Here is a 22,358-nt window from a genome sequence, read left to right as displayed (position 1 = left end):
GAGTGAAAAAGCTGGCTTAAAACTCATCATTCAAAAAATTAATATCATGGCATCTAGTCCCATCTCTTCATGGCAAATAGAAGGAGAAACAATGGAAACAGTGACAGACTTTATTTTCTTAGGCTCCAAAATCACTGCAGATGGTGACTTGCAGCCATAAAATCAAAAGATGTTCGGTCCTTGGAAGAAAAGCTATGAGCAACCTAGACAGCATATTAAAAGCAGAGATATTACTTTGCTGACAAAGGTCCGTCCAGTCAAAGCTATGGTTTTTCCAGTAGTCATGAATGATCCTGACAGTTGGACTATAAAGAAAGCTGAGCATTGAAGAACTGATGCTTTGGAACTATGGTGTTGGAGAAGACTCTTGAGAGTCCCTTGGACTACAAGGAGATCAAACCAGACAATCCTGAAGGAAAACAGTCCTGAATATTCATTGGAAGGACTGATGCTGAAGCAGAAACCCCAGTACTTTGGAAACCTGATTTGAAGAACTGACTCATTTGAAAAGAGCCTGATGCTGGGAAAGATTGAAGGCAGGAGGAGACCTGGATTTCATCACCAACTTCAATGGACATGAGTTTGAGCAAGCCCTGGGAGTTGATGATGGACAGGGAAGCCTGGTGTACCACAGTCAATGAAAAAAAAAAAAATGAAGTCACTCAGTCGTGTCCAACTCTTTGCAACCCCATGGACTGTAGCCCACCAGGCTCCTCCATTGTGGGATTCTCCAGGCAGGAGTACTGGAGTGGGTTGCCATTTCCTTCTCCAGGGGATCTTCCCAACCCAGGGATTGAACCCGGGTCTCCCACATTGCAGGCAGACGCTTTAACCTCTGAGCCTAGGGTCACAAAAAGTCAGACACGACAGCGATTGAATTGAATTGAAAGCTAAGTAAGTTCCAGTTAAACTGGAACAAGTTGTTCACCTTGGTCCCTGTTTTATATATCAGGAAACAGACTTTAACAGCTTACCCAGAGATACTCAGTAATGAATAGCAGAGCCAGAATAAAAGCCATCGGGCAATCCTACCTTTAGACAAGTTTTCATAGCAGAGTTAGAATTACCTGAGGTGCTTGTTTAAAACACCTTAGGATTTTAGGATCCTACCCTAAATTTATTGAATCAGACTCTCTAGAGAAGAAGCATCCTGATAATTTGTGTTTTTCATATGTACCTATGTGATTATTTATGATCAGATAAGCTTGGGAAACTGGTCTAATCTACAACTAACCCTCAGTTAAGTTTGATACTGAGATCTCTTTAAACTCATCCATTTTGTGTTTTTGTTGGTATTGTTTTATGTATTAATATAAGTTCCATATTTTTTTATGTATTAATATAAGCTCCTTTGTCTACACTTAACTTTGGCTGGATTGATCTGAGAATAATTCTAATTCTGAGCAAAGTACACTAATGGGGTAATAGGATGCCCCCTCTGGATCAAGTGATGAAAATAGTTTCTTGACTTCCAGAAACTGGCCAGGCATGCTGCAGGAAGAGGGAGAACCTGTAACTACTGTTAAATTGTAGCCTCTTTTGTCCTAGTCAACCCTTTTAGAAGATCTGGAGCTCCCTAACCAGAAGGGGCAATGTAATGTTGCAGTCAAGAGTATGGATGTTCGTACCAGATTGCTTAGGATTGAATTCTAGAACTAGCAGCTACTAACTATGTAACCTTGGGTGAGTCCTTTAACCTCTCTCAACCTCATCTGTAAAATGGTTCTGATATTGCCATGTCTCTCATAGGTTCCTTCTGGGAATAAATATTTATAAAATGCATAAAACTATTTGGCACAAATAACTGCTTTGGAGAAAAAAAGAGACAAGCTAATGTTTCTAAACCTTTTCCATCTTTATATGGAGGTTAAGATATCTGGAAGTAGCATAATCATCACGAAAACTAATAGTGTAAGGGAGTAGAAGTGGGGTTGGGGTAAACAGATTGGGTTGTTAAATATTTTCCTGGAAAGGGATGTACAAACCTTAACATCAAAAGCAGGAGAAGGTTTTCCCATTGAGCCAGGCTTAATTTTCATTCCCTTAAAATTTCCACAGATTAGTACCTAGTTGAGAGTAAAAAAGAGTAAAGTAACATTACAAATAACTTATATCTATTTATTTATCCACTATGCATTCACTCAATAAATATTTATTCAGAGCTTACTATGAACCAGGCTCACATTAAAACATATTTTCTGCTCTCAAGAATTATAGATAGACACTAATACTGTTAAAATATTAAATAAATTTGTAACTACTAAAACATCCATATTTATGAAAACATTTATACTCATATTCACATGATACTTGTTATACTATTTCTATTTAATAAATTCATTGATTTTTGTTTTTATTTTATTTTTTGTATTTTAATTTTTGACCAGGTACTGCTTTCTCATGGTTCATAAGTTGAAGCAGTATATAAAGATAATGAAAAATTTATTTCAGTCTTTCCCTTATCTGCCCTCTCTTATCCCTCTCTTTCCTACATAACAATTTTTGTTATTTCATTTCCTCTATAATTTCTTATTTCTATGAGCGCTTTAGAAAACCTTTTTAGAGTGTTCTTGTGAAGGAGTTTTCCAGCAAACTTAATATTTCAAGTAACAAGGAGCTCAGCATTTTCTATTTTTTCAGCAAAGCCCTAAGATATTTCCTTAGTATACAAAGAGAAATCTTTTTATAGATCTAGTATTTTTGAATTAAAATTTGTTAATGCCCTGGTCCTAGTCAATTATATAGTGGCTTTCCTCAGTGAATGACTATCTAAACAATTGCATCTCTTACAGAGCTCTTTTGTAACTATCGTCCCTCATTTTTTTTTTAAGAAACTGTTTCTTCTAATCACTCCATTCCCTCCCTATCCCTCAATCACAAAGCTACAATAAACAATTTGTTTTTTTTTTTAATTGAAGGATAATTTCCTTACAGTGTTTTGTTGGTTTCTTCCATACAACAATGCAAATCAGCCATAATTATATATATATATATATATATTCCCCTCCCTCTTGAACCTCCCTCAACACACACCCCCATTCCACCCCTCCAGGTCATCACAGAGCAGTAGGCTGAACTCCCTGTTTTATATAGCAGCAGCTTCCCACTAGCTATTTTACACATGGTAGCACTTTGGTTTTTATTTATCTGGCTGAATTGAGTTCAGCCGTGTCTTTTCAGTGAAGTCTGTATACCGTTTCAGTCTGTCCATATCCTTCGTAGATATCCAGACCTGTCCTGTTTCTCCATTGTTCAGTCACTTCAGGGTTGATTGGTTCCCCAGCACTTACACAGTGCTTCAAGCTTTTGAACTTATAGCTTCTCAGAAGACAGATAAGGAGTTACATTTAGGAGGAAAATGGATAAAAATGAAAATTAGGATTATTTCTAGTGAAATTTCAGTACAAAATGTTTTAGTTTTTCCCCTAACTTTCCTCTCTGGTATAAAATAAACAATTTTATCATGAAATGACTCCCAAACACCAAGTTTTGTTTTTTCTTTTTCTCCATTTTATTGGTGGAGGGTGGAGGGTGGGGCGTGGGGGGAGGATTGGGGGTGGCGTGACTTTTTGCAGAGAAAAACCATGCCATCCCTAGGGAAGGTACCACATAATATTATGTTAAATCAGTGATCAAAAGCTTCCTAATTGGTTAAATTGACTGTGGAGCATTTATACAATAGAACACTATACAGTTGTTTAAGAAAAAATAGAAGGAATGAAGATGCTCCTGGGTTGTACTATCCAATAGAACTTTTTGTTATGACAGAAATTTCTCTACTGAGCTGTCCACTATTGTATCCTCTAGTCCTGTGTGACTATTGAGCACTTGAAACATGACTAGTGTAACCAAGGCACTGAATTTTTTTTCATTGAAATATAATTGACTTATAATGTTATTTACTTTTTGGTTTACAATGTTGTGATTTGATATTTGTACATATGGTGAAATGATTGCACAAGTCTAGTTAACATCTGTTACCCTACATAGTTACAAGACTATTTTTTCCTATGATGAGACGTTTAAGATCTACTGTCTTAGCAACTTTGAATATGTAATACAGTATTATTAATTATAGTTTGGAACTGAATTTTAATTTAATTAAAATGTAAATAACTATATGCAGCTAGTGGTTATCAAATTGGACAGCACAGTTGCAGGGTGTATTGTAGGCGAAGAAAAGAAGGGGCAGAACTGTGTGCATATCATGTCTCATTTTAAAAGAGTTGGGAGAGAACATATGCATATTGGCTTGTGCATGCATAAATCTCAGGGAGAGGGAGAACTAAGACTGAAGACAAGGTATGGAGGAAGACTTTTCACTATATGTTATTATATACCTATTGAATTTTATGTCATGTGAATTGTTTCCTACTTAAAAATTAAATAAAATCAATTTAAAAGTAGTGACCAAGTAATACTTTCAAATGGAATCAGTAATAAAGTAAAAGACATTCATTTTCTTTCCTGTTTGCTGGGATAGGGTTTTGAATAAGGGTGACGTATATTTTCTCAGCTCATGTAACAGACAAAGGATAAACACTGGGCTTAGAGCTATACATGTGGCTTGAACTGTCTTTCCTCTCTCTGCTTGAGGGAACTGGGTATAGTAGTTATCATGTACAGAATATAAGCAAGAAGGATGAGGAAGAAAAAAGATTGCTAAATACCATACCTACTGATCTGGAGATATGTTTTTAGGCAGAGAGATCTTTTATTTTGTATCTTCCTCTTCCTTTCCTCTCTGCCCGTAAGTGCCCACTTACCAACTTTGCTTACCTGGCCTTATCATTCTGTACAAGCATTCTATATGCAGTTGGTGCTGAACAGAAGACTGTGATGGGAAACTTGGAAAGTGTCTGCAATTTAGAAGAAGTGGTCTTACACAATTTTTAATAAGTGCTTAAATACCTATGGTAGACATAATAAAACTTAGACCATTATTTATTCTAATGGAAACACTCTCATGGGCTTCCCTTGTGGCTCAGCTAGTAAAGAATCTGCCTGCAATGCGGGAGACCTGGGTTCGATCCCTGAGTTGAGAAGGTCCCTGGAGAAGAGAAAGGCTACTCACTCCAATATTCTGGCCTGGAGGATTCCATACTGTATAATACAGTTCATGAACTCGCAAAGAGTCAGAATCGAATGAGCGACTTTCACATACACACAAACACTCTCACACCTTTCCTCTGTATATCTTTTCAGGCTTATTGATTTTCCATTGTGGAATACCTTAAATAACATTATCTACTCTGATTTCTACAAGTTGCTTTATTCACTAGTCCTGTCAGTAATAGTGCTAATTCACTTCTAAATATTGACCTCTTGTGCTCTGCCTTACTTGCAAGATGGAAGTTGGCTCAAACCGTGGCAAATAATGTGCAAATACACATGCTCCCTGGATCCATGGAGAAAAAACACTACTCCATGCAGATTTTGCCCAGCCTGTGTCAGAGGTATTCCACATGACATCCAAAGGGGTCAAATCCAGCCAGAACCTAGGTAAACAAAGAATCAGTTCAGTTTAGTCACCCAGTCGTGTCCAACACTTTCCAACTCCATAGCCTGTAGCATGCCAGGCTTCTCTGTCCATCACCAACTTCTGGAGTTTGCTCAAATTCATGTCCATCAAGTCAGTAATTTCATCCGAGCTTCGATTCCTCTGTTGTCCCCTTCTCCTCCTGCCCCCAATCTTTCCCAGCATTGGGGTCTTTTCCAGTGATTCAGTTCTTCGAATCAGGTGGCCAAGTATTGGAGTTTCAGCTTCAACATCAGTCCTTCCAATAATATTCAGGACTGTTTTCCTTCAGGATTGACTGGTTTTATCTCTTTGCAGTCCAAGGGACTCTCAAGAGTCTTCTCCAACTCCACATTTCAAAAGCATTAATTCTTTGGCACTCAGCTTTCTTTATAGTCCAACTCATATCCAGGGCTTCCCTGGTGGCTCAGATGGTAAAGCATCTGCCTGCAATGCAGGAGACCTGGGTTCAATTCCTGGGTCGGGAAGATCCCCTGGAGAAGGAAATGGCAATCCACTCCAGCACTCTTGCCTGGAAAATCCCATGGATGGACGAGCCTGATAGGCTACAGTCCATGGGGTCGCAAAGAGTCAGACACGACTGAGCGACTTCACTTTCACTTCACTCACATCCATATACAACTACTGGAAAAACCATAACCTTGACAAGACGGACCTTTGTTGGCAAAGTAATGTCTCTGCTTTTCAATATGCTGTCTAGGTTGGTCATAGCTTATTTCCCAAGGAGCAAGCATCTTTTGATTTCACGGCTGCATTTACCATCTGCAGTGATTTTGGAGCCCAAGAAAATAAAGTCTGTCACTGTTTCCACTGTTTCCCCATCGATTTGCCATGAAGTGATGGGACCAGATGTCATGATCTTAGTTTTTTGAATGTTGAGTTTTAAGCCAACTTTTTCACTCTCCTCTTTCACTTTCATCAGGAGGCTCTTTAGTTCTTCACTTTCTGCCATAAGATGGTGTCATCTGTGTATCCGATTTTATTAATATTTCTCCCAACAGTCTTGATCCCAGCTTGTGCTTCATCCAGCCCAGCATTTCACATGATGTACTCTGCATATAAGTTAAATAAGCAGGATGACAATATGCAGCCTTGATGTACTCCCTTCCAAATTGGGAACCAGTCTGTTGTTCCATGTCTGGTTCTAACTGTTGCTTCTTGACCTGCATACAGATTTCTCAGGAGGCAGGTAAGGTGGTCTAGTATTCTGATCTCTTAAGAATTTTCCAGTTTGTGGTGATCCATGCGGTCAAAAGCTTTGACATAGTCAATAAAGCAGAAGTAGATGTTTTTTCCTGGAGCTCTCTTGCTTTTTTGATGTTCCAGTGGATGTTGGCAATTTGATCTCTTATTCCTCTGCCTTTTCTAAATCCAGCTTGAACATCTGGAAGTTCTTGATCCACATATTGTTGAAGCTAGGCTTGGAGAATTTTGAGCATTACTCTGCTAGTGTGTGAGATGAGTGCAGTTGTGCAGTAGTTTGAACATTCTTTGGCATTGCCTTTCTTTGGGATTGAATGAAAACTGGCCTTTTCCAGTCCTGTGGCCGCTGCTGAGTTTTCCAAATTTGCTGGCATAATGAGTGCAGCACTTTCACAGCATCATCTTTCAGGATTTGAAATAGCTCCACTGGAATTCCATCACCTCCACTAGCTTTGTTCATAGTGATACTTTCTAAGGCCCACTTGACTTCACATTCCAGGATGTCTGGCTCTAGATGAGTGATCACTCCATTGTGGTTATCTGAGTCATCAAGATCTTTTTTGTATAGTTTTTCTGTGTATTCTTACCACCTCTTCTTAATATCTTATGCTTCTGTTAGGTCCATACTGTTTCTGTACTTTTGTGCCTATCTTTGCATGAAATGTTCCTTTGGTATCTCTAATTTTCTTGAAGAGATCTCTAGTCTTTCCAGTTCTGTTTTTTTCCTCTATTTCTTTGCATTGATCACTGAGGAAGGCTTTCTTCTCTCTCCTTGCTATTCGTTGGAACTCTGCGTCCAGATGGGTATATCTTACCTTTTCTTTTTGCCTTTAGCTTCTCTTCTTTTCTCAGCTATTTGTAAGGCCTCCTCAGACAACCATTTTGTCTTTTTGCATTTCTCTTTTTGGGGGATGGTCTTGATCACTGCCTTCTGTACAATGTCATGAACCTCTGTCCGTAGTTCTTCAGGCACTCTGTCTTTCAGATCTAATCCCTTGAATCTATTTGCCAATTCCACTGTATAATCATAAGGGATTTGATTTAGGTCATATGTGAATGGTCTAGTGGTTTTCCATACTTCCTTCAATTTAAGTCTAAATTTGGCAATAAGGAGTTCATGATCTGAGCCACAGTCAGCTCCCAGTCTTATTTTTGCTGACTGTATTTTGTGTGCTGTGCTTAGTCATGTCTGAATCTTTGCGACTCCATGGACTGTAGTCCGCCAGGCTCTTCTGTCCATGGGATTCTCCTGACAAGAATGCTTGAGTAGGTTGTCATTTCATTCTCCAGGGGATCTTCCCAACCCAGGGATTGAACCCAGGTCTCCCACATTGCAGGTGGATTCTTTGCTGTCTGAGCCACTAACTGTACAAAGAATCAACCTGATACATACAACAAACTAGAATTCTTAAAGAGATGGGATACCAGACCACATTACCTGTCTCTTGAGAAACCGGTATGTAGGTCAAGAAGCAACATTTAGAACTTTATTTGGAACAACTGACTGGTTCAAAAGTGGGAAAGGAGTACAACAAGGCTGTATATTGTCACCCTGCTTATTTGCCTTATATCCAGAGTACATCATCGGAAATGCCAAGCTGGATGAATCACAAACTGGAATCAAGAATGTCTGGAGAAATATCATCAGCCTCAGGTATGTAAATGAAACCACACTAATGGCAGAAAGCGAAGAGGAACTAAAGAAACTCTTGATGAGGATGAAAAAGGAGAGTGAAAAAGCTGACTTAAAACTCAACATTTAAAAAATTGATCATGGCATCCGGTCCCATCACTTAGAAGGGAGAAAAGTGGAAGCAGTGACAGATTTTCTTTTCTTGGGCTCCAAAATCACTGTGGACAGTGACTGCAGCCATGAAATTAAAAGACACTTGCTCCTTGGAAGGAAAGCTATTTCAAAGCTAGACAGCACAGTAAAAGAAAAGACATCACTTTGCTGACAAAAGTCCATATCATCAAGGCTATTGTTTTTCCAGTAGTCATGTATGGATGTGAGAGCTGGACCATAAGGAATGCAGAGCACCATAGAATTGATGGTTTCAAACTGTGGTGCTGGAGAAGACTCTTGAGAGACTCTTGGACAGCAGGGAGATCAAACCAGTCAATTCTAAAGGAAATCAACCCTGAATATTCATTGGAAGAACTTATGCTAAACCTGAAGCTCCAATACTCCGGCCACCTGATACGAAGAGCAGACTCACTGGAGAGCACCCTGATGCTGGGAAAGATTGAAGGCAAAAGGAGAAGAGGGCAGGAGAGGATGAGATGGCTACATAGCATCACCAACTCAATGGACATGAATCTGAGCAAACTCTGGGAGATAGTGAAGGACAGGGAAGCATGGCGTGCTGCAGTTCATGGGGTCGCAAAGAGTTGGACACGACTTAGCAACTGAACAACAACAACAACATATATACATTTAAGATATAAATATAAATATATATATATATACACACACGAGATATATATATAGACAACTATATATATATAAACATTTAAAATACAAATAAAGGAATCATCATTTTTGTAGCATTGACACTTCAAACTACAGTTCTGTGAAAATACCTTCCATTTATAGATAATCCTAAACCAAAACTGCTGTGGGTGTGTCCAGTCATTTTAGGATAACCACTTGTTCCACTGGTAAAGAAAATGGCCATCATCTCATTGTGTTTTGTCTTCACACAGGTGTGGTTGTCACTGGCATGTCTATGAAGGAAGAATTACAGTGACTGTATACATTAAACACAGTATCATAGACTGTTACCACACAAAAGGATTTACTCAGACCTCTTCGTCTCATTGATTAAGCCGTAGAGACTTAGGTTGAATTCCAAGGTAAAAGCCATCTCACTCCATCTTTTAAGGTGCTTTCTGAAAACAAGCTAAACTTTGCCATCAATAGCCCGTTTATAACAGGTTGACTTTGTAGCTTTTTACTGTGTAATGAAGAGTGAAAGCATTACCAAAAAACTCAAGAATTTTATCATACCTTCTACAGAATGAGTATTCTATGATCTTCTAATCATGTATATGTGAGGTAAAATGTGATTTTTAAAAAATGAGTATGTTAATAGAAGTCACAGGTAATGGTATAAGGCAGGGATCATTAAACTACAGGCCTATGGGCCAAACATGGCCTGTCTTTTGTTTTCACAGATAAAGTTTTATTGCAACACAACTGTGTCCATTCTTTTACATATTGCCTATGACTGCTTTCTACACTATGACAGTGAGTAGGTATGATAGAGACTACATGGCCTGCAAATCCTATATATTTACTATCCATCCCTTTTGTAAAAAACCATTTGCTGACCCCTCAAAAGGATGGTTTTTCTGTTTCCCACAAGAGAGTCTACATAGTTCTGAATATAGTAAGCAAAAAGACTGAAGAGGATCTAAGTATCCACTTAGGGAAGGAAGGGTTTCAGTTAAAGAAAGAAAACATTTTGGTTCCAAAGGATAATTGGGCTTTTATATATGTCATACATCAGGGCAGCTGAGAGGAAGTAAACTCTGTACATTTGAGTGTCTAAGAATCATACAGAATTTTATTAGGAAATATTGAGCTGAAAATGAATGAATCAGAAATATTCAGCTATGAAAACTATTTCTATTTTTAAATCCTAACATAGCTAAACCAAATGTTTAGGCTATGATTCTATAATTTTTTTTGTTGTAAAGCTAGTACCTATAACTGTGTACCTATCACTTCTATCACAGATATTATTGCTCATGAAACCTAAGGTAGGTTTATTGTACCAATCTCTCAGAAGCAGTAAACCTAGCAGGTAGTAGTGTGGGCTTAGAAGCTAGACTGCCTGAGTGTGAAACCCAGTTCTGCCAGATCCTAACATTTGACCTTATTTATATGTCTAACCAGAGAATCCACCTGCAATGCAGAAGATGTGGGTTTGATCCTTGGGTCAGGAAAAACCCCCGGAGGAGGGAATGGCAACCCCACTCCAGTATTCTTGCCCAGAAAATCCCATTCATAGTGTCGCAGAGAGTTGGATACGACTGAAGCCACTGAGCATGAGCATCTGTATATTTAACAGTTCCTACCCCATAGTTTGTTGTGATATTTAAATGAGTTAATATTGAGTTGGCCAAAAAGTTTGTTTGAGGTTTTCCATAATATCTTATTGAAAAAATCTAATGAACTTTTTGGGCAACCCAATATATCTGAAGTGCAGTTTTTGGCACATAATCAGTGCCATATAAGTGTTAGATATTATACAATTATAACACTATTTTTATTAGAACAGAATTTGGCCTTTGGTAAGAACTCAATAGAGAATCCGCCTTCCAATGCAGGAGACACAGGAGACATGTGTTCAATCCCTGGGTTGGGAAGATCCCCTGGAGTAGGAAATGGCAATTTCAGTATTCTTTCTTGGAAAATTCCATGAACAGTGGAGCATGGTGGGCTACAGTCCATGGGGTCTCAAAGAGTGGGACACAACTGAACAACTGAGTATGTATGCACACAATAAATGTTAGCTATTTTAGAAGAGTCATAACAAGTCCCAGTGGGCTACAGTCCATGATATCACAAAGAGTCGGACACAACTTAGCAACTAAACAATGACAAAGAACAAGTCCCTAGTTGCAAACTTGCTCAGGAATCGTTGAGTAAAGGTAGGAAGCTCATTCCAGAGAGGGAATTTGCTATCACCCTAAAGCTAAGATAACCAATACTTGACAAAGAGTTCCAAGTGACCCCTAGAAGCATCCCATAGCAGGGCTTGAATATCTGTGTAATAGTTTTATTAATTGCATCTATTAAGTATTCTTCCTACTATAACCTGATAGAAATGTCACTGTCAGCAAGGGAATAATACAGCACCCACAGAAGGATTGATTCTGATTAGTTCCTATGGGAAATGATAATTGCTCTGTGGTTGATGCTGTGATGCACCTCCTAGATCCTGCTGCAGAATTTTAAGACATGCTTCCCTTCAGGTGCTGAGATCCCTCTTTAGATATTACCTTGGCTGAAGATAGTTGCCTTGCTCAAGGTCTTGCCTCCTTCTAAAGACAGTTTGTATCCAGTTACTGATTAGCATTGGATCTCTTGCTTTAGCTGGACATAGCTTTGAAGGGCTATCCAAACTCCAGTGATCTCCGTAGGTTGACTGATGGCTTTTTTGAAGTACATGGATGATAAATTTCAACTGCTCCCCAATCCCACATTGTTCCCTTTCCTTCACAGATATTGGTTCTAAGATAACTTCTTAATAAACTTACACAACTAATGTCTGTCTTATAGTGTGCTTCCTTGAGATCCCAACCTATGAAAAACACCACCAGTTCCTTGCCTCAGAGCTTTGCACTATAATCACCAGTTGTTCCCTTTGTCTATTATTTTAATTTTCATTTTTCTGGTTAATCCAGGGTTGACTATCTTATCAATGTTGTGTTTCTTTTTGGAAAGCTGTTCTACAACAATTATGGTTACTCACTTGATCATCTCCTTTAAGTTCTCCCAACCCTCTCTGGGGCTCTGAGACACAATTAGTTTGGAGTGCAGATTTTCACATTTAGATGCAACAGCATCAACTGCTGGAGCTAAAACTTCATTGGTAATAATGCACTTTGCTTTTGAAGATTGTAGTCGGTAGAGGATGTCTTTTGGGGTCATCTGAGTGGTTCCTGGAATTAGAACTGTCCCTAAAAGAGAAGAAAACAAAGTATTTAGAAAAGATTTCCTTCATCATGTTAATTAAGGTAGTATAGATAACCCATGTATATTCAGTGTTTCTCAGGGTGAGTTAGTTGATTTTCCAGGCAGGATATCTATTTGTCTTCCTTTCATTACTATACTTTTGCCTTTAAAGGAATCTCAAAGTCTAGGACCCTTTTGATCTAACATGAAAGGATGTTAAATCCTGGATAATTATTTTCTATCTGGAGACCACAGAACATTTAACTTGAAGAGGGTTTTGAATTGAAAAATAATAAAGGTGAAGGTGAAGTCGCTTGTGTCCGACTCTTTGCGACCCCGTGTACTGTAACCTACTAGGCTTCTCCATCCATGGGATTCTCCAGGCAAGAATACTGGAGTGGATTGCCATTTCCTTCTCCAGGGGAATCTTCCCGACCCAGGGATAGAACCCGGGTCTCCCGCATTGGAGGCAGACGCTTTAACCTCTGATTTATTGAGTACTTTGAGTGTCAGGTGCTGTGTAAGTGTTTGCATATTTTAACATTTAATCTCTACCTAAAACACAAATGTTATTGTTAACTATAAAATACACAACATAAAAGTTGAGAATTATGTTTTATTGGGACGACTTTCTGAGGGCTTTCTCAGATAGCTCTGAGGGACTGCTCTGAAGGGTGAAGGGAGAAGCCAGGATATACAGGGGGTTTTGCAACAAAAGCCAGGTAGTTGGAACATCAAAAGATTACTGTTAATTAAAAGCCAGACATGGCAAGTTAATCAATTTAGTGCTTTTCTGTGTACGGGAAGATGTAAGAGTCTAGGCTCACTGATCTCATTCCTTTGATACGCACCTTAACTATCTAGGGCTAATCTGTTCTTTCTCAACCTGAGTTCCCTCAGGGCTCATCACTGGAGGCAGCTGTAGTAGCTGATGGCTTGATGGCCATAACATCCTTGGCTGATATGGTAGGCAGCATTCTTAGTCCACCCTATAAATAATTTGCCTGAATCACCGTAGTAGCAGGGGCAGTGCATGGACTGAACACTGCACCCTGACTTAAGCTGTAATTTAACCACCTTGATTCAGTGCATCTTTTGTTGTTGGTCTGTTGTGACCCCATAAACTGCAGCACACCAGGGTTTTCTGTCCATCACTATCTCCCTGAAATTGCTCAAATGTTATGTCCACTGAGTCAGTGATGCCATCCAACTTCTCATCCTCTGTCTCCCCCTTCTTCTCTCGTCCTCAGTTTTATCCAGCATCAGGGTCTTTTCCAGAGAGTCAGCTCTTTGCATCAGGTGGCCAAAGTGCCTCTTAAAACATACATTAATTTTATACCTTCTTTCCAAAGAGGATTGAGGCAGTCATCTTTTCTGTGCTTCTATTCCCATCTGCTATAAACTATACTATAAGGTACAGTTTGGTATAGTGTAGTGGTCAAGAATGTGTCCTTTAAGATACTCTTAAAGCTTGGTCTTGAACAAGACTACTTCACCTCTGAGAGTCTCAGATTCTGCATCTGTAGAATGGGGATTATAATAACACTACCTTCTTTATAGGATTATTAAAGATTAAATGAGTTAAATTTTTTAATGAGGTAAATTGGAAGTGGTCAAACAGGAGATGGCAAGAGTGAACGTCCACATTTTAGGAATCACTGAACTAAAATGGATTGGAATGAGCAAATTTAATTCATAGGACCATTATATCTACTACTGTGGGCAAGAATCGCTTAGAAGAAATGGAGTAGCCCTCAGAGTCACCGAAAGAGTCTGAAACGCAGAGCTTGGATGCAATCTCAAAAACGACAGAATGATCTCTGTTTGTTTCCCGGGCAAACCATTCAATATCACAGTAATCCAAGTCTGTTCCCCAAACACTAATGCCAAAGAAGCTGAAGCTGAATGGTTCTGTGAAGACCTACAAGAACTTCTAGAACTAACACCAAAAAAAAGATGCCATTTCATCATGGGGACTAGAATGCAAAAGTAGGAGGTCAAGAGATACCTGGAGTAACAGACAAGTTTGGCCTAGGAGAACAGAATGAAGCAGGGCAAAGGCTAACAGTTTTGCCAAGACAATGCACTGGTCATAGCGAACACCTACTTCCAACAACACAAGAAACGACTCTACACACAGACTCACCAGATGGTCAATACCAAAATCAGATTGATTATATTCTTTGCAGCCAAAGATGGAGAATTTCTATACAGTCAACAAAAACAAGACCAGAAGCTGACTGTGGCTCAGAGCATGAACTCCTTATTGCAAAATTCAGACTTAAATTCAGGAAGAAGGGAAAAACAGTAGACCATTCACATATGTTGTTGCTAAGTCCATTCACATATAACCTAAGTCAACTCTTTTAGCAATTATACAGTGGAAGTGACAAATCAGTTCAATGGATTAGATCTGATAGAGTGCCTGCAGAACTATGGACGGAGGTATGTGACATCGTATAGGAGGCAGTGATCAAGACCATTCCCAAGAAAAAGAAATGTAAAAAGTCAAAATGGTTGTCTGAGGAGGCCTTACAAGTAGCTGAGAAAAGAAGAGAAGCTGAAGGCAAAAAGAAAAGGAAAGTTAAACCCATTTGAATACAGAGTTCCAAAGAATAGGAAGGAGAGATAAGAAAGCCTTCCTCGATGATCAGTGCAAAGAAACAGAGGAAAACAATAGAATGGGAAAGACTAGAGATCTCTTCAAGAAAATTAGAGATACCAAAGGAACATTTCATGCAAAGATGGGCATAAAAGTATAGAAACAGAATGGACTTAACAGAAGCTGGAGATATTAAGAAGAGGTGGCAGGAATACACAGGAGAACTATACAAAAAAGATCTTCATGACCCACATTACCACAATGGTGTGATTGCTCGCCTAAAGCCAGACATCCTGGAATGTAAAGTCAAGTGGGCCTTAGGAAACATCACTACAACAAAGCTAGTGGAGGTGATGGAATTCCAGTTGAGCTATTTTAAATCCTAAAAGATGATGCTGTAAAAGTGTTGCACTCAATATGCCAGCAAATTTGGAAAACTCAGCAGTGGCCACAGGATTGGAAAAGGTCAGTTTTCATTCCAGTCCCAAAGAAAGGCAATGTAAAAGAATGTTCAAACTGCTGCACAGTTGCACCCATCTCACACACTAGCAAAGTAATGCTCAAAATTCTCCAAGCCAGCCTTCAGTAGTATGTGAACTATGAACTTCCAGATGTTCAAGCTGGATTTAGAAAAGGCAGAAGAACCAGAGATCAAATTGCCAAAACTTGTTGGATCATCGAAAAAGCAAGAGAGTTCCAGAAAAACATCTACTACTGAGTAATTGACTATGCCAAAACCTTTGACTGTATGGATCACCACAAACTGTGGAAAATTATTTTTTTTAATATAAATTTATTTATTTTAATTGGAGGCTGATTACTTTACAATATTGTATTGGTTTTGCCATACATTGACATGAATCTGCCACGGGTGTACATGTGTTCCCCATCCTGAACCCTCCTCCCACCTCCCTCGCCATCCCATCCCTCTGGGTCATCCCAGTGCACCAGCCCCAAGCACCCTGTATCATGCATTGAACCTGGACTGGCGATTCGTTTCACATATGATAATATACATTGTTTCAATGCCATTCTCCCAAATCATCCCATCCTCACCCTCTCCCACAAAGTCCAAAAGACTGTTCTTTATATCTGTGTCTCTTTTGCTGTCTCACAGACCAGATCACCTGACCTGCCTCCTGAGAAATCTGTATGGAGGTCAAGAAGTAACAGAACCACACATGGAACAACAGACTGATTCCAAATTGGGTAAGGAGTACTTCAAGGCTATATATTGTCACCCTGCTTCTTTAACTTATATACAGAGTACATCACGCAAAATGAAGGGCTGGATGAAGCACAAGCTGGAATGAAGATTTCCAGGAGAAATATTAATAACTTCAGATATGCAGATGACATCACTCTTATGACAGAAAGTGAAGAGAAACTAAAGAGCCTCTTGATGAAAGTGAAAGAGGAGCATGAAAAAGCTGGCTTAAAACTCAATATTCAAAAAACTAAGATCATGGATCTGGTCCTATCACTTCATGGCAAATAGATGGGGAAACAATGGAAACAATGACAGATTTTATTTTATTGGGCTCTAAAATCACTGCGGATGATGACTGCAGCCATGAAATCAAAAGATTGCTCCTTGGAAGAAAAGCTATGACCAACCTAAACAGCATATTAAAAAACAGAGCCATTACTTTGCCGACAAAGGTCTATCTAGTCAAAGCTATGGTTTTTTTCCAGTAGTCATGTTTGGATGTGCAAGTTGGACTATAAAGAAAGCTGAAGGCCAAAGAATTGATCCTTTTAAACTGTGGTGTTGGAGAAGTCCCTTGGACTGCAAGGAAATCTAACTAGTCAATCCTAAAGGAAATCAGTCCTGAATATTCACTGAAAGGACTAGTGCTGAAGCTGAAACTCTAATACTTTGGCCACCTGATGCAAAGAATTGGCTCATTTCAAAAGACCCTGATGCTGGAAAAGATTGAAGGCAGGCGGAGAAGGGGATGACAGAGGATGAGATTGTTGGATTGCATCACCGACTCGATGGACATAAGTTGAGCAAGCTCTGGGAGTTGGTGATGCAGGGAATCCTGGCATGCTGCAGTCCATGGGGTTGCAAAGAGTTGTACACGACTGAGGGACTGTAGTGAACTGAAGGGTGTTCCCTGGAATAGCAGCATCCACATCACTTGGGAGCTTGTTAGAAATGCAGGATCTCAGGATTCTCCCAGGCTTCTTGGATCAGAATCTGCATTTTAACAAGAACCCAGTGATTCATATGCATATCAAGGATTGAGAAAGTGAATTAGATGATTTTTTTAAATTCCAGTAACATTGGTTTATAACATATGTTTTGTGTGCACATTTTAATTTGACTTAGAAATTATAATTTGACTAATAATTGTAAATTTACTTATAATTTGACTTATAAATTGACAACATTATAATTTAACTTATAACCGAAGACTAGTTTCCATGCTCATCTTACCTCCTTTACCCATTTCTCCCACCCCAAACCCCTTGCCCTTTGTAACCACTATTTTGTTCTCTGAGTTTGTTTTTGTTATTTTATTTTTGTTTATTTTGTTTTATTATTTGTTTTATATTCTACATATGAGTGAAACCATATTATATTTGTCTTTTTTGTCTGCCTTATTTCACAACTTTGGCTTATGGACCCTCAAGGTCCATCCCTATTGTTTCAAGGGCAAGATTTCATTCCTTTTTCTGGCTGAGTAGTATTCCATTCAGAAAACAAAGATCATGGCATCTGGTCCCATCACTTCATGGGAAATAGATGGGGAAACAGTGGAAACAGTGTCAGATTTTATTTTGGGGGACTCCAAAATCACTGCAGATGGTGACTGCAGCCATGAAATTAAAAGACGCTTACTCCTTGGAAGGAAAGTTATGACCAAACTAGATAGCATATTGAAAAGCAGAGACATTACTTTGCCAACAAATGTCCATCTAGTCAAGGCTATGGTTTTTCCTGTGGTCATGTATGGATGTGAGAGTTGGACTGTGAAGAAAGCTGAGCACCGAAGAATTGATGCTTTTGAACTGTGATGTTGGAGAAGACTCTTGAGAGTCCCTTGGACTGCAAGGAGATCCAACCAGTCCATCCTAAAGGAGATCAGACCTGGGTGTTCTTTGGAAGGAATGATGCTAAAACTGAAACTCCAGTACTTTGGCCACCTCATGTGAAGAGTTGACTCATTGGAAAAGACTCTGATGCTGGGAGGGATTGGGGGCAGGAGGAGAAGGGGACGACCCAGGATGAGATGGCTGGATGGCATGAGTTTGCGTGAACTCCGGGAGTTGGTGATGGACAGGGAGGCCTGGTGTACTGCAGTTCATCAGGTCACAGAGTTGGACATGACTGAGTGACTGAACTGAACTGAGTATTCCATTGTTTGTGTGTGTGTGTGTATAAAACATTCCCTATATCCTATATTCATTCATCTGTTGATGGATTCATGTGTTGTTTCCGTATGTTGCAATGAAAATAGAGTTATGTGTGTCTTTTATGTCTAAAATTAGTGTTTTTATGTTCTTTTGGTTAATAACCGGAACTGGGATATTTGGATCATATGGTAGTTCTAAATTTTTTGAAGAATTTGCATACTGTTTTCCACAGTGACTGCACCAATTTACAGTCTCACCAACAGTGTATGAGTGTTCCTTTTCTTCACATCCTCTCCAACATTTGTTATTCCTTGTTTTTTTGACAATAGTCTTTCTAATAGATGTGAAGTGATATTGTGTTTTGATTTGCAATTACCTGATAATTCATGCTGATGAACATCTTTTCATACAGGTGTTGAACATCATATATATTCTTTGGAAAAATGTCTATTCAGATCCTCTGCCCATTTTTCAATTGGATTGTTTGTTGCTGAGTTTCATGAGTTAACTTGTGTGTGTGTGTGTGTGTGTGTGTGTGTGTGTGTGTGTGGTTTTGGCCATGCTGTGTGGCACTTGGGATCTTAGTTCCCCAACCAGGGATCAAACCCATGCCCCCTGCAATGGAAACACACAGTCCTTCAATAGGCCACCAGGGAAGTTCCATGAGTTAATATATTTTGGATATTAACTTTTTATCAGATATGATTTGCAAACATCTCCCATTTGGTAGGTTTTCTTTTTCATTTTGTTGATGGTTTTCTTTGCAGTGCAGAGCTTTTTATTTTGATGTAGCCTCATTTGTTTAATTTAGCTTTTGCTTCCCTTGCCTGAGGAGACATATCCAGAAAGATGTTGCTAAGAAAAATGTCAACAAGCATACTGTCTATGTTTTCTTCTAGGAGTTTTATGGTTTTAGTTTTTACATTCATGTCTTTAATCCATTTTGAGTTAATTTTTATGAATGGTGTAAGATAATGGTCTAGTTTCATTCATTTGAATCTCTAGGGTTTTCAATATATAAAATCATGTCATCTACAAATAATGACAATTTTACTTCTTTCTTTCCAATTTAGATGTGTTTTACTTCTTTTTTTGCCTAATTGTTGTCACTAGGAGTTTCAGCACTATGTTGAGTAAGAGTGGTAAGATTGGGTACTCTTGTCTTGTTCATGATCTTAGAGGGATAGCTTTCAGTTTTTCACCAGGATTATGTTAGCTATGGGTTTGTCATAAATGGGCTTTTGAGGTACATTTGTTCTATCCCCTTTTTGAGAGTTTTTATCATAAATGAGTGTTGAATTTTATCAAATGTTTTTCCTGCATCTGCATCTATTGACATGATCATATGATTTTTTTTTTTGGCTGTGCCCTGTGGCTTATGAGATCTTAGTTCCCTGACCAAGGATTGAACCTAGGCTCTTGGCAGTGAGCAAGCAGAGTCCAAACTACTGGATTGCCTGGGAATTCTCGATTGTATGATTTTTATTCTTCACTTTGTTAATGTGGTGTATTACATTGATTTATTTGCAGATGTTGAATCATCCTTGCATACCTGGAATGAATCCCACTTGATCCTGGTGTGTGATCCTTTTAATGCATTTTTGTATTTGGTTTGCTAATGTTTTGTTGAGGATTTTTGCATGTATATTCATCAGAGACAGTGGCCTATAATTTTCTTTTTGTGTGTTTTCATTGTTTGATTTTGTAATCAGGGTAATGATGGCCTTGTAAAATGAGTTAGGGAAGCATTCCCTCCTTTTCAATTTTTTTGAAATAGTTTGAGAAGTGCATGTGTGTGTGCTAAGTTGCTTCAGTCATGTCCAGCTCTTTGCAACCCTGTGGACTGTAGCCTGCCAGGCTCCTCTGTCCATGGGGTTCTCTAGGCAAGAATATTGGGGTGGGTTTCCATGCCCTCCTCCCAGGGATCTTCCCAACCCATGAATCAAACCTGCATCTCTTAAGTCTCCTGCATTCACAGGCAGGTTCTTTACCACTAGTGCCTCCTGGGAAGCCATAGTTTAAGAAGGATAGATACTAAATCTCAGTGTTTGATAGAATTCACCTGTGAAGCTGTCTGCTGGAGGACTTTTATTTGGGGGAAGATTTTCTATTAATGTTTCAATCTCCTTACTAGTAATCAGTCAATTCAGATTTTCTTTATCTTCGTGCTTTAGTCTTGGAATATTGTAGGATTCTAGGGATTTATTCATTTATTTTAGGTTGTCTAATTTTTTGGTGTATAGTAGTAGACTTCATAGTAGACTTATAATCCTTTGTATTTCTATTGTATCCATTGTAATCTATCCTCTTTTGTTTCTGATTTTATTTATCTGCGCCTTCTCTCTATTTTTTTGGTGAGTCTAGCTAAAGATTTGTCATGTTTATCCTTTCAAAGAACCAGCTCTTTGCAGTGATCTTTTGATCAGTGAACTAGTTGCATTGATTTTTTCCATTGTCTTTTAAGTCTCTATTTCATTTATCTCTGCTTTAACTTTTATTATTATTTTATTATCATTTTATTATCATTTCCTTTGTCATACAGATTTGGGGCTTGTTTTATTCTTTCTTTTTTTCTTTTTTTCCTAGCTCCTTTAGGTATGAAGTTTAGATTATTTGAGGCTTTTCTTATTTCTTGAGGTAGGCCTAGATGATTCACTCTTAGTACCACTTTTGCTGCATCCCATAGACTTTGGTATATCATCTTTTTCTTTTCAGTTGTCTTTAGGTATTTTAAATTTTCTCCTTTGATTTCTTCATTGAGCCAATAGTTTTTAAATTGCATGTTGTTTAGTCTTCACATATATGTGATTTTTCCAGACTTCCTATAGTTGATTTCTAGTTTCATTTTATTGTGGTCAGAAAAGATGCTTAATATGGTTTTAATTTCCTTGATTGTATTGAGACTTGCTTTGTGACCTAACATGTGATCTATCCTGGAGAATGTACCATGTGCACTTTAGAAAAATGTGTATTTTGTTGCACTGGATGGGCTATGCTATATTCATATAAATCTATTAAGTTTATCTGGTCTGATGTTTCATTTAAAGTCAGTGTTTTCTTATTGACACTCTGAATGATCTGTCCATTGATGTAAGTGAGGCATTAAAGTACCCTTCCATTATTATGCTCCTGTCAGTTTCTCCATGTAGGTCTTTATATGTTTTGCTACTCCTGTGTTAAATGTGTATGTATATAGATAGATAGACAGACAAACAAATAGATAAATATAGATATATAGATACATAGATAGATATCAATTATTTGTATCTTCTTGAGGGATTGTTCCCTTTGTCATTATATGATGTCCACCTTTATCTCTTCTGGCTTTATATCTTTTGGCTTGAAAGTCTATTTTCTCTGAAATGAGTATGACTACACCCACTGTTTTTTGGCTGCCATTTGCTTGGAGTATAATCTAACATCCCTTCAATTAGAGGCTATTTTTTACCTTAGAGCTGAGAGAAGTTTCCTGGAGGAGGTATAGCATTGGGGCTTATTTTTAATCCATCCAGCTACTCTCTTTTTTTAACTTAATTCTTTTAATTAAAAGTTTTTTTAAGGTTTTTACCCATGAATCTACATTTAGGGTAATTATTGATAAATGAGGATTTAGTACTGCCATTTTATCTTTTTTTCTGGTTGTACTATATCTCAATAGTCCTTTTACTCCAATAACATCGTCTTCACTTGGGGGTTTCCTGATAGCTCAGTTGGTAGAGACCCTGTTTTGATCCCTGGGTCAGGAAGACCTGCTGGAGAAAGGGATAGGCTACCCACTCCAGTATTCTGGCCTGAAGAATTCCATGGACTGTATAGTCCATAGGGTTGCAAAGAGTCAGACATGACTGAGAGATTTTCACTTTCACTTTCTCTTCATTTAGTTATACAGTTTCTCTCCTTTCTCTCTTCCCCTTTTATTTTTCTGTTGTCTCAAATTATTTTGTTGTTTCAAAATTATCTTTTTG

The 22,358-nt window shown here is 38.4% G+C and overlaps 1 protein-coding gene across 2 annotated transcripts in view; it reads right to left on the bottom strand.

Annotated features, from left to right (window-relative positions):
• The window catches only part of ACSM3 (acyl-CoA synthetase medium chain family member 3), a 59,215-nt gene that overhangs the window by 12,566 nt on the left and 24,291 nt on the right, over positions 1–22,358 (bottom strand). The window contains exons 4-9 of one of the 2 annotated variants that reach the window (XM_040257374.1): positions 12,226–12,433; positions 9,326–9,469; positions 5,342–5,498; positions 4,780–4,859; positions 3,195–3,318; positions 1,986–2,066 (exon numbers count right to left, since the gene is read on the bottom strand). In XM_040257374.1, the coding sequence (XP_040113308.1) occupies positions 1,986–2,066; positions 3,195–3,318; positions 4,780–4,859; positions 5,342–5,498; positions 9,326–9,469; positions 12,226–12,433 (794 nt within the window). Of the gene's footprint in view, positions 1–1,985; positions 2,067–3,194; positions 3,322–4,779; positions 4,860–5,341; positions 5,499–9,325; positions 9,470–12,225; positions 12,434–22,358 lie in introns of both variants that reach the window. The other variant, XM_040257366.1, reaches the window with a different exon arrangement.

Source organism: Oryx dammah, unplaced genomic scaffold (assembly GCF_014754425.2).
Source record: "Oryx dammah isolate SB20612 unplaced genomic scaffold, SCBI_Odam_1.1 HiC_scaffold_2, whole genome shotgun sequence".
Lineage (NCBI taxonomy): Eukaryota > Metazoa > Chordata > Mammalia > Artiodactyla > Bovidae > Oryx > Oryx dammah.
Note: the sequence above shows the minus strand (reverse complement) of the source record. Positions and strands in the feature narration are given on the sequence as shown.